General features: G+C 41.6%; 1 protein-coding gene across 5 annotated transcripts in view; it reads right to left on the bottom strand.

The window, feature by feature from the left end:
- The window catches only part of SUCLG2 (succinate-CoA ligase GDP-forming subunit beta), a 259,242-nt gene extending 242,931 nt beyond the window's left edge, over window positions 1-16,311 (bottom strand). For all 5 annotated transcript variants that reach the window (XM_007192418.3, XM_007192419.3, XM_057555235.1 and 2 more), the window contains exon 1: window positions 16,189-16,311. In XM_007192418.3, the coding sequence (XP_007192480.1) occupies window positions 16,189-16,272 (84 nt within the window). In that variant the 5' untranslated portion in view covers window positions 16,273-16,311. The remainder of the gene's footprint in view (window positions 1-16,188) is intronic.
- Between the last annotated feature and the right edge of the window lie 1,183 nt (window positions 16,312-17,494).

Here is a 17,494-nt window from a genome sequence, read left to right as displayed (position 1 = left end):
AGTACAAATGATCATGAGAGATTACTACAAGCAACGCTATGCCAATAAAATGGACAACCTAGAAAAAATGGACAAATTCTTAGAAGAGCACAGTCCTCCGAGACTGAACTGGGAAGAAAAAGAAACTAAACAGACCAATCACAAGCACTGAAATTGAAACTGTGAATAAAAATCTTCCAACAAACAAAAGCCCAGGACCAGATGGCTTCACAGGCAATTTCTATCAAACATTTAGGGAAGAGCTAACACCTATTCTTCTCAAACTCTTCCAAAATATAGCAGAGGGAGGAACACTCCCAAACTCATTCTACAAGGCCCCCATCACCTTGATACCAAAACCAGACAAAGATGTCACAAAAAAAGAAAACTATAGGCCAATATCACTGATGACCATAGATGCAAAAATCCTCAACAAAATACTAGCAAACAGAATCCAACAGTACATTGAAAGGACCATACACCATGATTAAGTGGGGTTTATCCCAGGAATGCAAGGATTATTCAATATATGCAAATCAATCAATGTGATACACCATATTAACAAACTGAAGGAGAAAAACCATATGATCATCTCAATAGATGCAGAAAAAGCTTTCAACAACATTCAACACCCATTTATGATAAAAATCCCCCAGAAAGTAGGCATAGAGGGAACATATCTCAACATAATAAAGGCCATATATGACAAACCCACAACCAACATCGTCCTCAATGGTGAAAAACTGTAACCATTTCCACTAAGATCAGGAACAAACAAGGTTGCCCACTCTCACCACTGTTATTCAACATTGTTTTGGAAGTTTTAGCCACAGCAATCAGAGAAGAAAAAGAAATAAAAGGAATCCAAATCAGAAAAGAAGAAGTAAAGCTGTCACTGTTTGCAGATGGCATGATACTATACATAGAGAATCCTAAAGATGCTACCAGAAAACTACTAGAACTAATCAATGAATTTGGTAAAGCAGCAGGACACAAAACTAATGCACAGAAATCTCTTGCATTCCTATATACTAATGATGAAAAATCTGAAAGAGAAATTAAAGAAATACTCCCATTTACCATTACAACAAAAAGAGTAAAATACCTAGGAATAATCCTACCTAAGGAGACAAAAGACCTGCATGCCGAAAACTGTAAGACACTGATGAAAGAAATTAAAGATGATACAAACAGATGGAGAAATATACCATGTTCTTGGATTGGAAGAATCAGCATTGTGAAAATAACTATACTACCCAAAGCAATCTACAGATTCAATGCAATCCTTATCAAACTACCAATGGCATTTTTCACAGAACTAGAACAAAAAATTTCACAGTTTGTATGGAAACACAAATGACCCCGAATAGCCAAAGCAATCTTGAGAAAGAAAAACGGAGCTGGAGGAATCAGGCTCCGTGACTTCAGACTATACTACAAAGCTACAATAATCAAGACAGTATGGTACTGGCACAAAAACAGAAATATAGATCAATGGAACAGGCTAGAAGGCCCAGAGATAAACCCATGCACATATGGTCACCTTATCTTTAATAAAGGAGGCAAGAATATACAATGGAGAAAAGACAGCCTCTTCAGTAAGTGGTGCTGGAAAACTGGACAGGACAGCTACACGTAAAAGAATGAAATTAGAACACACCCTAACACCATACACAAAAATAAATTCAAAATGGATTAAAGACCTAAATGTAAGGCCAGACACTATAAAACTCTCAGAGGAAAACATAGGCAGAACACTCTATGACATAAATCACAGCAAGATCCTTTCTGACCCACCTCCTAGAGAAAGGGAAATAAATAAATAAATAAATAAATGGGACCTAATGAAACTTAAAAGCTTTTGCACAGCAAAGGAAACCTTAAAGAAGATGAAAAGACAACCCTCAGAATGGGAGAAAATACTTGCAAATGAAGCAACTGACAAAGGATTAATCTCCAAAATTTACAAGCAGCTCATGCAGCTCAATATCAAAAAAACTAACAACCCAATCCAAAAATGGGCAGAAAACCTAACTAGACATTTCTCCAAAGAAGATATACAGTTTCCCAACAAACTCATGAAAGGATGTTCAACATCACTAATCATTAGACAAATGTAAATCAAAACTACAGTGAGGTATCACCTCACACCAGTCAGAATGGCCATCATCAAAAAATCTACAAACAATAAATGCTGGGGAGGGTGTGTAGAAAAGGGAACCGTCTTGCCCTGTTGGTGGGAATGTAAATTGATATAGCCACTATGGAGAACAGTATGGAGGTTCCTTAAGAAACTAAAAATAGAACTACCATACGACCCAGCAATCCCACGACTGGGCATATACCCTGAGAAAACTGTAATTCAAAAAGAGTCATGTACCACAGTGTTCGCTGCAGCACTATTTACAATAGCCAGGACATGGAAGCACCCTAAGTGTCCATTGACAGATGAATGGACAAAGAATATGTGGCACATATATACAATGGAATACTACTCAGCCATAAAAAGAAACGAAACTGAGTTATTTGTAGTGAGATGGATGGACCTAGAGTTTGTCATACAGAGTGAAATACAGTCAGAAAGAGAAAAACAAATACTGTATGCTAACACATAGATATGGAATCTAAAAAAAAAATAAAATGGTTCTGAAGAACCTAGGGGCAGGACAGGAATAAAAATGCAGGCATAGAGAATGGACTTGAGGATATGGGGAGGGGGAAGGGTAAGCTGGGACGAAGTGAGAGAGTGGCATGGACATATATACACTATCAAATGTAAAATACATAGCTAGTGGGAAGCAGCCACATAGCACAGGGATATCAGCTCGGTGCTTTGTGACCACCTAGAGGGGTGGGATAGGGAGGGAGGGAGGGAGACGCAAGAGGGAGGGGATATGGGGATATATGTATATGTATAGTTGATTCACTTTGTTATACAGCAGAAACTAACACAACGTTGTAAAGCAATTATACTCCAATAAAGATATTAAAAAAAAATTCAGTCACAAAAACACTGCTTCACATTCATAATTAATTTTACTTAAATTATGACAATGTTGCTTATTTAAAACTTCAAAGTTCCACGAAAGGGATTCTTGACTGACCTATTAAAAAAGACTTCGAAGTATGTTGGGGGGTGGGGGGGTAGAATCATACTGTAGCACAGAACAAAGTATCTTCAAGTAAGGAATACTGTAAGTCGTGGATTACTGTAAACATAAAGTTATTGATATACTGCCAATATTAAGAGAAATGAAATGCCATTCCTACTTGGGGCACTTTAGCGGAAAAGGAAATTTAATAGTTTTCTCTCGTCCTTATCTAAAATTTAACTCTGCAAGTTTTCCCCACATTAAAATATTTTATATAAAATTTAGTTATAAAATCAATTTTATATCACTCATAAATACCTCACCATAAACGTATATCAAACAAAAAAGAAAGCATCTATTACACTCACAACATGCCTGCTAGGAGTTTTGGAATTGGTACTCCAATCCTAACAGCACACTGTGATTCTGTGATTTATAATAAATATATATTTGGTCTTCATCCCCAGTCCTTGTACTGAGCTCCTAAAACGCTTGGAATTTCCTAAGTGAAGAGAGTGATAAAGGTGTCTTTGTTAAATGAATGAGACAACTTTTGAAAAGCCACTAGGTAACCTAAGGATGGGGGTTGGTTGCCAGGGGAACCAGCCTAGTGATTAGAGGGTTGGGACTTTCAGTCCTACTCCTCCACCTCAGGGGAGGGGAGAGGAGCTAGAGATTAAGTTCAATCACTGAAGGCCAATGATTTAATCAATCTTGCCTATGTAATAAAGCCTCCATAAAAATCCCTGTACCAGGAGACTCAGAGAACTTCCGGGGTGGTGAACATGTGGAGATTCAGGGAGAGTGCTATGCTCTATAACCCTCTCTACACACCTTGCCCAGGGCATCTCTTCCATCTGGCTGTTACTGAGTTACATAGCCTTTTACAATAAACTGGTAACCTAGGAAGTAAAATATTTCTCTACATTCTGTGAGCCACTCTACCAAATTAATGGAACCTGAGGAGGGGGTCATGGGAACCTCCAATCTATAGCCAGTCACTCAGAAGTACAAGTGACAACGTAGACTTGATATTGGCCTCTGAAGTGGGGTGGGGGCAGTCTTGTTGGACTGTGCCCTTAACTTGTGGAATCTAATGCTATTTCCATGTCAACAATGTCAGAATTTAGTTGGACTGTAGGACACCCAGCTGGTGGAGAATTGCTTGGTGGTATTGGAAAACCCATACATCGGAACTGATGTTAGAATCTACACCCTTAGGCTCAGCCTCCCCAAAAACCAGTCTCAAGACTTCTGCTTCCATTTCAAGCTAATTTCCTCAACACTCAGCCATTCAATCCGTCATCATTTTTAAATTAGTGAGGATAATCTGTTTACAACTTCACTATCTCAAAACTTAGTTTTTCTAATTAGCCAAATAGCACATTTTTTCATGCTAATTATAAAAAGGTTAAAAACTGAAAAAAATCTTTCTTTCCCTGTATTGCTGGTTTTCAATTTTAATGATACATCACTTTAAAAAGAGTTCTGAACCTTAACAAAGAAACATTCACCATTAATAGTTTATTCGCTTAATGAAAAATAATTAATAACTCTCAGCTTTCTTTATATTACTTATTAAAGGCCTATGTAAGCCCTAAGGCTGGTATAAGAGTGCATATTAAACGTGGTTTTCCTCCCCTTCTTTTCAAAGTTAAGTTAACCCAAATATGTCCTTCAAAGTCCAGGTGGTCATTTGGACAGCAGTTAGGAGAGCACTAGCAGAAAATAGTGACATCAAACAAAAGATAAAGATAGTTTCCTTATAAAAATGTGAAGAGATCTCCATTGATAAGGTGAAAACTGTAAATTTTCTGATAAAGCTAAATGGCTGGTCTCCACTCCCAATCTGGGGCTAAGTGCAAGAAAGTCTTTTTCCCAAGAGACTTCATTGTAGTCCTCCACTCCTGACACCAATAAGGCACTACAGAGAGCCCCTCTCTCCTTCCATGTCATTTCCCCAGTTTGACTGTTCTAATCCCCTACTTTGCTTACATTGTTCATCTCCCTTGCAAGTTGCAATGCAGGGAAAACACTGAAGGAGACTTTTTACAAAAATAAAGCCTTTCTGTTTATTACTTATGTAACCGTAACTTAATTATATATTATATATATTTAATATATTTTAATTAACCATTTTCAATTAGTGTATTTTAATTAATATATTTTGATATTTTATTTAATCTATTTTACTTAAATAATATATTTTATTTAATCAACACATGTAAGTTAAATGTGATTTAATCATATTATGTAATATGATTTAATTAACTATGATTTAACTACAATTTTTTTTTCTGAGAACATCCTTTTTATTTTTTAATGTTTATTTATTTATTTATTTTCTTATCGGTCATCCATTTTATACACATCAGTGTATACATGTCAATCCCAATCTCCCAATTCATCACATATTATGTAATATGATTTAATTGACTATGATTTAACTACAATTTATTAAAGCTAGTGACAATAATACCAAAACCAATAACTAAAATTTATTGATCATCTAGGGCATGGTGCTAAGATGATAGGCATGGCCTCAGTTAATCCTCATTGTAACTCTGGGAGGTGAATACTGTAGCTCCCTACATTTTACAGATGAGAAAACTGAGGCACAGAAATTTCATCAAGTTTAAGAATGAACAACTTTTTTGCACCACTCTAATGTACCACTGGGAAAAACCTGCCAATCAATCTATGACACAGCTGTAAAACACATCCATATTTCAGAGATGCTGAAATGTGAAAAAGAAAAAAGTATGTCTTACAATGAAATACCTAAGTAATTTTCAGAAGGTCACAAATCTACTAAGTGTTGCAAGCAAGATTCGAACACAGGCAGTCTCGTTCCAGTCCTGGTTTATGCCTATTATCCTGGCATAATTATTAACATTGCTCCCTTTTAACTATCAAAAGTGCCCCAGTTTTAAGGATAAAATATAGTCTTCCTACTCATGGTTTAAATGAAATAAACCCTGTGCCCCGAGTCCCACCTCACTGCACCAGGGACTAATGTGGGAGCCAGCATCCTCTGCAGGCGGCTTCAAGGAAGTCCTGCCCAATATGGCAGTTTTTTATTGAGTGGTGGCAAAAGGACCCAAACAAATCCCCTTTGGGAAGCATAAAGTGGAGGTGAACCAAAAGAAGTTGGGTCATTTCAACTCAGAATATTGCTCCAAGCAAAGCTAAGGAAGTATTCCAGGGCCATATGAAGCCTGTTGTCTACATTTGTCTTGGAAACACTCACTTGGCTATTTGGATGGACAAGCTGACTTCCCATGATACCCCATTTTCCCACTTAGTAATTCTCTCCTGAGAACTATTTTAGTTATGATCATAAGAAAGCGGTCTAAAACAAGGCCCACTATCATGACCTTAATCTCTGATAAATTAATCTAACTAAGACCAGCCAAGTGAATAGTAATAAGATCTTCAGAAATTTGGGAATGTGAAAAAGGAAACAAAGCAAACGTGAACACGTGAACTTGGAGAAAAGAAGACGGACAAGTTAGCAGCAGTTCATGAAGGAACTCTAAATGGATCAGGCCACCCCATCAACACTGCACTCAGAGCCCTCCTACTCAGGGGGCCATGGTGCTGCTCCTCTACGAGACCTCCCCACCTCAGCCATAGGTGGTAAGGCGGAGGTGGGTACCTTAAAAAGAACCAGCCGCCTTTCAGCTGGCCAGTGACCCGCACGTGAGTGCAAAAGGCTGAGCCAGACTGATGAGATGTTCTTGTTATTACAGCTGTAACATTCTGAGAGACAGAAGCTGAGTGATGTGCTCGGGTCAGGAAGCTGGAGTGGGCCCAGCAATGGGCAAAGTTATGGGCAGGTACAAGTTATAGAGAAATGGTACCACGAGCTAGCAACCACTTAACACAACAGAAAAGGCACAGAGGAGCCAACACCAAGGAAGATTAGTCTTGCGTTCCAGTATGTGTCCCTTTCAATAAACCTTTTTTTTTTCCCTTAAGAAAAGTCCAAGGAGATCTTTCAATCAAAGAAGCCTTAATAATCAACTGCATCATCCACACAAGACTGAGAGCACAAAAGGAAATAACTAAGCCAGATGGCACGATTCCACCAGGGCCCAGAACGTTGTGAACGCAGGATAAGGGAGGCTTGGAGCTTTGGAAAGCTCTTCACTGCACTCAAGTTTAGAAACGTGCACTTTGCAAGCCTGGCATATTTATGGGTCTTTCTATTTCTCTTCTTTTATTTGCCTGTTCTTGTTCTGTGACCGTAACAGCATGTCCAGGGAACACCTGGGCATAAGGACGGAGCACATGGTCCCACGGCAGAGACAAGCAGGGATCTTTTATAACTACGGTAGCTCCTCACACCTTCTCTGCTCAGGGATGGTACACACCCTTTAATCACCTTTTTGGTATATGGCAGTGGAGAGAAGAAGCCAGCAATGGGGACTCAGCAGGGAAAGCATGAATCCTGGCCAGCCTCTTTCCTTAATAATGCCAATCTTTCTCTTCTATCCCCACTGCCACCATTTAGTCCATTTTAGTTAGGGGGACCATATATCAGCTTTCCAGGCACAGTCTGGGTTTCTGCTATACCTGCTGGTGTAATTATTCACAGTGCTCACGTTCACTCTCAAAAGTATCTTGATTTGGCAAAAAATTATGTGGTTGAATTTGATCACCCTGAATTTGATCCAAACCCCCATCTTCTGATCCAAACCCCCATCTTCTTCCACTTCATGTACCACTGGAGAAAAAAAAAACTATCACTCAATCTGTGACACAAGTGTACAAACACGTGCAGTTTTCAGAGATGTTGAAATGTGAAAAAGAAAAAAAGTGAGTCTTGTTATAAAATATGTAAGTAATTGTCACAAATCACAAAGATAACCAGTATTGAGGGCAAGATTTAAACTCAAGCAGTGTGATTCCAGTCCCGGTTTATCCCTATTATTGTGGCATAATTATAACTACTACTGGCACTGAATTAGTACAATAGTCACCTGAATGATTTTCATTCTTAATCCCTCCAACCCTTTCCACACTGTATGAAGAAAGAATACTCTGAAGCATAAAACGGCTCCTGCCACTCCTCCGTCTAAAGCCCTTCAATGGGGACTTCCCTGGTGGCACAGTGGTTAAGAATCCGCCTGCCAATGCAGGGGACACGGGTTCGAACCCTGGTCTGGGAAGATCCCACATGCCACGGAGCCACTAAGCCTGTGCGCCACAAATACTGAGGCTGCGCTTTAGAGCCCACGAGCCACAACTACTGAGCCCACGTGCCACAACTACTGAAGCCCGCACACCTAGAGCCTGTGCTCCACAACAAGAGAAGCCACTGCAATGAGAAGCCCACACACAGCAACGAAGACCTAACACATCCAAAAAATAAAATTAAAAAATTTTTTTAAAAAATTAGCCCCTATTAAAACCCTTCAATGGCTCCCCACTGCCCTCAAGCACTAACCTTAACTCCATTACCAGACTCACAAGATCAGCAAAATTTTGCCCCTGCTTATGTCTCCAGACTCATCTCTGACTGCTCCCCCACGTCTAACTCCACAAAGCAGCCCTCCTGAAATTCTTCAGGGTCCTCAAGTCACAACCCTCGGACTAAGACAGCCTAGAAATGGAAATGGGGTAAGCACATGGAGAAATGGATAGGGGTAGAAAAAGAGATGCCAGACTCCCATCCCACCCCCACTCACAGGACCCAAACTCAGACCTATTCCTTAAGCTTTGCCATGTCTCCAATATCAACTCAAACACTACATCAAACCCCTCCAATTTTAAAATAAAAGTAAAAGAGGTAAATGTTAGAAATCTATGCCTTTGTGACTAGTATCCACGTGCTATTCTTTTGGAATCATTTCTAGAAAGGGGCAAAAGCTGGCCAGGTAATCAGCACACTGACCAAAGTCTGAACTCAGAATACCAGGAAACTCCACCCTCTATCACCATCCCCCAAAACTCACCCTCCAAAGGAAATGCAATTTCACAATTTCTCCAGCATTCCTGAAACCTTGAAGGCAGTCCTGTGCACAGGGCAGACAGTGAAGGGCATGTGCCAGTTGCCCTTGCGTACATGTTATGACTACAGTCTAGTGTTTGGGTGTCCCCCCAGCTCAAATCTTTGATGCATAAGAGGTCCAGAAGCCATAGCTACTAAGTCAACACCAAGATGTGCAAACATTTCTGGAACAAGCAACATCCAGGATGGTGCAACTGAGGTCCCCACACAACCCTCCCCACTGCCACCTCACGCCTCACCAGACCTTCACCCCACCTGTGGAATAATGAAGATAACTGGGGCTCAGGAGACAGGCCTTGAACTCTCTGAGCCTCAAGTTCCCTAGATGTAAACTGAGAATAATCACCTCTGTTTCACGTCGTTGTTGCAGGATTAAGTGAAATAAACCATTTTGAAACACCAAGCCAGCACCTAACCCTGATATGGCAGCAAACACTAAATGCTTATCAAATCTGGGAAAGGAAAACTATTCTGGCTTAATAAAGCCAAAAAAAAAAAAATTCAAGTAAATTTAGCTTCAAATTTACTGCAAGAGGAAAAATCCCTCTGAGCCTACTATCTAACCATAGTGTCAGACATCATGCTTATCATCTTATTTAATCTTTGTAACTATCTGTAAGAATTATCTCCTTTCAGAGAACAATAAATTGAGGTTCAGTCAAGTTCAATAATTAGTAGAGCAAGAACCTGGCAGACCCAGAATTTGAACTTAGTCCTATTTGAACACAGAACCATACCCTTTTCTCCTGTTTCCCAGACCCTGGAGCCAGAGAAGGAGGGAGTCAGATAAGAGCCTGATAAGAGTCAGATAAGAGGACAATCATGCAGGTTGATTAGTCCACCTAGGCATAAGTGCAAACACCAAGGTGCCCATTACTCAGGGACAAAGAAAGGGGGAAAGGTCAGCAATCAGTATAACCGGATAGTTCAGCTCAAACAGGACCCTTTGGCAATGTAACTTAATGTTTTAACAGCGTAAGTAACTCATCAGCATGAGGCAGGTGACTCCTTGGCCCTGTGATTTTAAGCAGGTTATTTACTATGACCCTTCTATGCCTCTGTTCCGTTATTTGTAACATGAAGACAGTACAATCTCCCCTGCAGTAACATTGTAAGGGTTAAGGAAATAATGTGCAGACATCACTTTGCACAGGGTCTGTCACATATGAAATGCACAGTCCTATTACTTTGAAAGCCCTTTCACAACGAGATTTTCTATAGCCCTTTCCTTCCTCATTTGCCTAAATTATCTGCATCAACCCTCATCTCTGTTACTTACCTGCCTCTCATTTCTGTGTACACCACGCATTCATTTAGACCACAAAAGCTTACTGAATACCTGGTCAGGCAGGCTGGGGAAATAGCAGTGCATAAGAAAAAGCTTTGCCCTCATAGAGCTTACATTCTTACGTTTGTGGGAAAGGAAGGCAGACAGACAATAAAACAAACAAAAAACACATAATAAACCACCAGGTAAAGTGTTAAAAAGCAGGCAAGGGGCAGAAAATAATCTCTAGGGAGAAGGTGAGTCAGATAAGATAATTAGGGAACACCCTGTGGGAAGACCACTTTGAATCAGAAAGCTGAATGACAGGATAGAACAAGGCCTGAGATCAGAAGGAACAGTGTTTCAGACAGGGAAACAGCAAGTGCCCCATGCAAGACCACGCACAGTGTCACAGAAGACTAAGAACATAGCTCTACTGATCTCACGATGCTACTGTATAATTATTGGTTTACCCGCCAATTTTGCCACTAGACTATGAGCCCCCTGAGGGTAGGGCTGTGTATCTTCCTGCATTCACTCACTCATAGAACTCATCTATTAAAGGTATCTATATGCCCAGCATTCTCTAAAGCACTAGATTTACAGTGAAGAATTAATCAATATAGCCTCTGCCTTCAAGGAGCTTACAACAAATAGCATGGGGCAAAGACTAAGCACTGAGAAAATATTTACTAAGTGAACAATATGTGCTTGATGTTCAGTTATCCAGTTCTGTACCATGCCGAATTCTGGGCTTTCTACAGCCCTTCTTTCCTTCCTCATTTGCCTAAAAGATCACCACTAGCTCTTCACTTCTGTTACTCACCTGCCTCTCCTTCTCCGTACCAAACTGCTCCCAATGACTCCTCTAATCTCCCCATCTTCTCTCTCCCCTCTGCCTTCGCCCACAGTCCACTCCACCTGGCATGCCTTCCCCTACATCTTCTTTACCAGACTAATTCTAGTGTCATTTCCCCAAATTTCATTAGCATACTGACTTTACCACTTGCTCAAACGTGTAGAAATCTCTCAAGTTCTTCAGACAAAACGTTTTCATCAAGTAACAGAAAATGATGGGTGCAGCTAGCAAAGGACAATTCCAGATTGAGTGAATAGTAAAAAGAGTTGAAAGACAAATGATCTGAAGTTGCATATGTAATTTCTTTTCCTCCCCAAAATACAAGATATGTCAGTGAGTTTCTGGGTGTTGCGCTTACAGAATTGGGCCAGGATACAAGGGCAGCAAAATTCTCAGTACTATGGGTCTGTGTACTCATCCATGAAAGAAGTGTTTCATTTACAGTAAACAAAACCAATTTGGGACAAGAGCTATCATTTAAAGGTCTTCCCCACACAGAAGTCAGTAGTTTAGCAACTAAATTATATGAGGTGAATTTCCTTTTCTAACAGCAGAAATTGCAGGTGCACTTCATTTTTAAAAAGAAAAGAGTCAGATATTTATTCTTCTAGGCAAGAAGGCAGATAAAGGTGAGTCACAACTTCCAATGCAGCCTCCACAGCCATAGTCAGCTGACAGAAACTTGCACATAAGCTTCAGTCCTTCACTTCTAAAAGCCAGGCATCCATCTTTCTCCTCTCACTTCTGGAAAGAACAGAAAATTAAGCTGGAGTCATCTATTCTGAGATACACAACAGCAGGGACAGGGTTTCGGTCTCCTTCAACAATACACATTCCTCCGAGTTCCTGGACAGAAGCTCTGGGCTTTGTAGAGAACCACACAACAAGGATTCTACAACTAGGGGCCTGAGGGGCAGTGTTTCCCACAACGTCTTTGCTTCACCTACAACAGAACAGCTCTGTGAACTTCACCCAGCCACTATGAGAGGGGAAATGCACTAAAAGGCAAAATACCATGATCGGATTATCACTAACCATTTAAACTCAGTGCCCTCAACCAAGATTTCCCCTAAGACATAACTAATGTAACAGGCTTATCTCTGTGCCCAACATGGCTGTGCCTTGCTGTACTGTGCTATTTATAATAAGGAGTGCACTGTACAGTAATTACATGCCTGGTCTCTGGCAGCCGGACTGGGATTCAGCTATTTTTTACTAGCTGAGTAACTTTGGGCAAAGCACTCAAAGCTTTTAAAAACTCTTTATCAGACCCTACAAGTCCCCACTTGATCCAGCCCCTGCCTACCTCTCAGACCACGACTAGTACTGTCACTTTCCACATCTTTAACTGTCTGGATATGTTGAGTTCAGGTCCCACCTCAGGGCCTTTGCACTTGCTGCCCTCTCTTCCCGAGTGTCACCTGGCTGGCTACTTTTCATTACTCAGGTCTCAGTTCAAATGTCAAAAAGTCACCTCCAGGATCTCATAAACATAAGGTTGATTATGTGAGTATGCACTCATATAATCCATTGTATAATTCCATTTACATAAAGTACAAAAAGGAACAAAACCAGTGTATGGCGGCGTAATTCAGGGGACTGGCTACTCTTTTCTGGGTGGGAGTAGTGACGGGAAGGAGCACCAGGGGGCCCTCTGGGTTGCTGCTAAATGATTAATTTCTTGATATGGCTCTGATCTCCTGGGCGTGTTCAGTTTGTGAAAACTCATCAAACTGTTCACTTATAATATGTATATTTTTATTACATGTGTTACAATGCAATGTCGAATTGGTTTTCCTGGATCATCTAATCTATGACCCACCATCTTGGCTAAGCTATTCATTCTCCAGCCCAAGACCCTGTTTTATTTTCTTCATAGCATTTGTCACTGGCTGAAATCATTTTCATTATTCTCTATGTATGTACAATCTAGCCCTTCCCCACCCCCATTAAAACAGAGTATCATGTGGCCAAGATCTCTGCCTGCCTTGTTTACTATCCCCAAATATCAGTACCTGTAAGAGTCTTGTTCTAGGTATAAGCTGAATAGAGAAATATATGTAAAATAAGAAATGGCAAAAGGGTGGCCCTTTAAGGATGTAACATCAATCGGAAGTCAAAACAGAGAAGCCAACAGCAGAAGAAATAAAAAATGTCAATGACATTTAGCATCAGGAATATGTGTCAAATGTTAAATTTAACAACGAGGAGGGGGCAAAGTGTCATTCTTTGGCACCTCTGTGAGAGTGGTTAAAGTTACTTCTCACAGCAGAAACTGGGTCATTTATCTCTGTACACACAACAGTTTTGCACAAGGTCTGGTACAAAGAAGGTCTGAGACGCTTGGTGAGGATTCTTAGGTTTCCTAGAAAAAGAGGGTCATATTCAACTGTAATGTCTGCCGTGGGCAAGGGAGTAGGTAGGCACAACATACATGCAGAGGCAGGTAGAGCAGATATAAAGAAGCATTCAAGAATATGAAAAGGGTTCCTTAGGAATCACAAACAACACTCACCTACTTTTATTGCCAATTCTAAGATGTTTATAAAGAAAAAATTAAAGTGCGTCAGTAGTGTTGGTGACTTGGATGTTACATAGTAACTTTATGCTATGCAGAGTAACTTACATGCTGATATAACTTATTTTCATGAGGAAATTTACACCACAGCCTGGTATAATGGAACCTGAAAAGTAAACCTTTAATCTGTAATCAGCTCTGCCACAAACTCTCTTTATAACCTTGAACTTCTTTAGTGCTCAATTTTTCTACCTGTGAAATAAGCTGGTTGGATCTGATGCTTGCGAATGCCCATTTCCAGTCCTTGAACACTGTGTATTATTCCTGACTTTAAAAAAAAAAAAAAAAAAAAAACCACTCATTTCCTAAGCTTATGTTCACAGGACAATACGCCATCCACAAGTATGTAAATCAAAGTTACTAGATGCAGTGAGGTAGGAGATCCTTTTACCCAGTCTTCTTGCCAAACCAAGGGTATCACCCACCCAGATTCTCTCCAGTGTTGTGTTCAGACTCCCATTTCTTGGTAAGGCAAGAAGCCCTATCATACTTCAGCTAAACAGTTGGATTTCTCTGCACAATTATTTCCTTTGCTTGAGTTTTCACTGCCTTAGGCCCCATGTTTCTCATCAATTCAAGTCTACTCTCACAGTTAGCACCACAGTTCTTGTTTTTTCTAACACTTAAATAATGAATAGAACTTGATCACCTGGAGGTATTCTCCTTACTCTATTACAACAGTTATTAGTGATTTTAATTAGACAAAACCACCATTCCTTTTGCTATCCCACCATACTGTCAAGTGCCTATTAAAGATATTACAGTAATAAGTTATTAGCACCTTTTAAATTTACATTAACAAAAAAAGACAAATGAGAAGTCAGGAAATGAAAGAAGGAAAAAAACAAAAAAAACCCCTTTCAGATGTCATAATTAACCACAGCTTAGAGTAACTCAAAAAATCATTGGTAGCTATCTTTCGATTTTTAAAAAAAATATACTACGCATATCCTAGTTAAAACTGCAGGAGTGATCATTTGTCTCTCATCGATTAAAGATGGGAAAACGGACGAGGACAATGCTCTGCTGTGGATGAGCCCCACATCATCCTTTCTTTAAAAGAGCGGTATTACTAACGGAGAATCAGAAGTCGAGTGGTTGAGTCATTTGTCCATGAGTCATCACCAACTCATAACTCCCCAAAGACCTTTTGACTACTGTGACTCTTGCCACCTGCAAAAGGTATTGATCAAATCTACAGGAAGCCAAGTTCTAATAGCTATTCAGCATCCACCATTGGCCCTCCTAGGTTTTTATTCTCTTGAAACAAGGAGAAACAGGACAGGGCCAATGCTCTGATGTGTTTTAGTGCTGGGACTGATTGTTCACTGAATTGAGGGAGAGCGTTTCCCATCTTTCTCCTTGACCCCCTCATTTCACCAACTCAAGCACCAATACCCACCCCCCCAAGTCTGCAAAACCAGGCAGCCGGCAGAGAGCTCACTCCAGGAGGTGAGTTACTAAACCTGCAAGGCTGGGTTGGGTTTCTAGGCATCTTCATCATGTGGCCTAACAAATAGGCTCAAGAGAGAGAGATGGTTCAAAATCAGAACTGGCAAAGCAGGTAACTATGGACAAAAAAATGTTGCCTGTCATTTTACTAAACAAGAATGTTTCTTGCCATCAAGTCAGCGGTCACTGCAGCCGCCCGAGACAGTGCAGCCTGAGGAGAAATCAGGATGCAGAAAAACAGTACACAGTCCCTAGAGAGTTAAGATGCGTATCAAAGGAATAACTTCAGTAAGTCCAGACTCTTACACCTTCACAAATTGAGCAAAGCATTAAAATCACTACCTTGACATATCTGATTTTTGTGATTAGCCCTCATCTTTTGATGTTCCACTACAAGTTTTTTTTTTTTGGTTTTTTTTCAGCCAAAACTCCCATATATCCTGGCTCCTCCCTCACCTCTTTGGAACAGTTCCTCAGAGCTAACCAGAAACTTCCCCAGGATACAGCCCTCAATGATGCCTCCAATAAAATGTATTTCCCAACTTTCAGGCCGTGCATTTTTTTTCTGTCGACATAATAACACCCCAGGACTCCAAAACCCAGTCCCAGGGACTTTTCATTAACTTGCCTGCAGCGCCTGGTACAGCGCCAGGCGCCCTCCGCAGCGCTGGGGTAACCCACGTCAGCGACAACTGACAGCTGAGTGACTCTCACTCCGGGGTGGCCCGGACTGTCATTCCCCGCTCCGCCTAGGACCCCCGACACCTGAAGCGGGGCGGGGGGGGGAATGCTGGGGTCTCTCGTGCGCCCCGGGCGCAGCACCGCGCGTCCCCTCCACAGGTGCGGCGCCCTAGCGGCCGCGCACCGGGGCCAGGAGGAGGTGGACAGACAGGGACAGGAGGACACCACTGGCTGCTCGAGGCTCCCACCGAGAGGCCCGCTCACCTGGGACCTGGCCGCCAGGAGCGGGGACCGGAGCGACAGGTCTCTCAGAAGTTTCCAGGCCTGCGCTGCCCCAAGGGCCGCCATCTTAACCAGGAAACCGGCGCGGGGAGCCAGGCGGGGCGCGGCGAGGGCGGGAGGGGGAGGAGAGGGGAGGGGAGGGGGCGGGGCCTGGCCGCCCCTCCCGCACCGCCCCCTCCGCCTGGGCCCGCCTGCTGCCCCCGGGACGTGGCAGCGCCCCTGAGGAGACTTCTGCGCGAGCCCTGCGTCTCCCGCCGCGACTCCCACCTCGGCCCCAAGTTCACTTTCAGCCTTCAGAGGCCCCGTGGGCTCCTCACCGTGCTACCCCGGCTCACCATGTGAGCAAAAACACATCCCGAGCCCTACGGTCTTGGGGCTTAAACTGTGCTGGGGCGACGGGCCAGTGCACGTTGGCCGTTGTCGTGAGTGCTCTGAGGACCGGCCCACGGAGCTGACGCCAAGTAAGGGAGGCCTCTGGTCTGGTCCTTGGGCCCCAGAGGCTCGCCTAGGGAAGCGATATTTGAGCTGAGCCTTGAGGGAGTACCGGAGAGGCAAGTGGGTCTGATGAGGTCGGTGGATGCCCTCTACACCTGAGTAAGAATTTTTTATCTTTTACCGAAGGTTAAGGCAAAGCAATTGAAGCACTTTAAGCCAGTAATCACCAGAACAAGAGCAAGCGTTTATTCGGAGTTTACGTGACTCTAAGCACTGTATATGTAATACAATTACTATAGCAAATAAGCTTAATATGTGCCAGGCACGTTACAAATTATGAACTAATTTAGTCTTTATAGCAACCTTTCCAGTAGGTACCAATGTATAAATCCCCATTTTGCAGAAGAGAAAACTGAGGCACAGAGAGGTTACCTAACTTATTGAAGGTCAGAGATCTGATAAGGATTAAAAATGAGGTTCAAACCCATGCTGTCTTCTCCCCACCCTATTAAGTACCATTTTAGAATTTTTTTTACCCTTACTCTATTCTTGAGCCTATGATCATGAGAAAATGTACAATGTAACAGAACTAGGAAACTGTTTCTGCTTTACTTCCCTTTTTACTTTTTCTGCTTTTAATTTTTTTAATTTTTATTTTGACAAAACAAATCTACAGAGAAGTTGCAAGAACATTACCCCCAAACTCCCAAGTATCCTTTACCCAGATTTACCACTTATTTGTATTTTTCCTCATTCCCCATTTTTCATAGATATAGATACATAGCTTTATAGCCCATTCTTAATCACAAGTTTACTGGCTAGATTTAGCATCCATTGTTGGTTTTTTTCTTGA

The sequence above is a fragment of the Balaenoptera acutorostrata genome, chromosome 10 (assembly GCF_949987535.1).
Source record: "Balaenoptera acutorostrata chromosome 10, mBalAcu1.1, whole genome shotgun sequence".
NCBI classification, from domain to species: Eukaryota; Metazoa; Chordata; class Mammalia; order Artiodactyla; family Balaenopteridae; genus Balaenoptera; species Balaenoptera acutorostrata.
The sequence above is the reverse complement of the archived record's forward strand: the minus strand, read 5'-3'. Positions and strand labels throughout refer to the sequence as shown.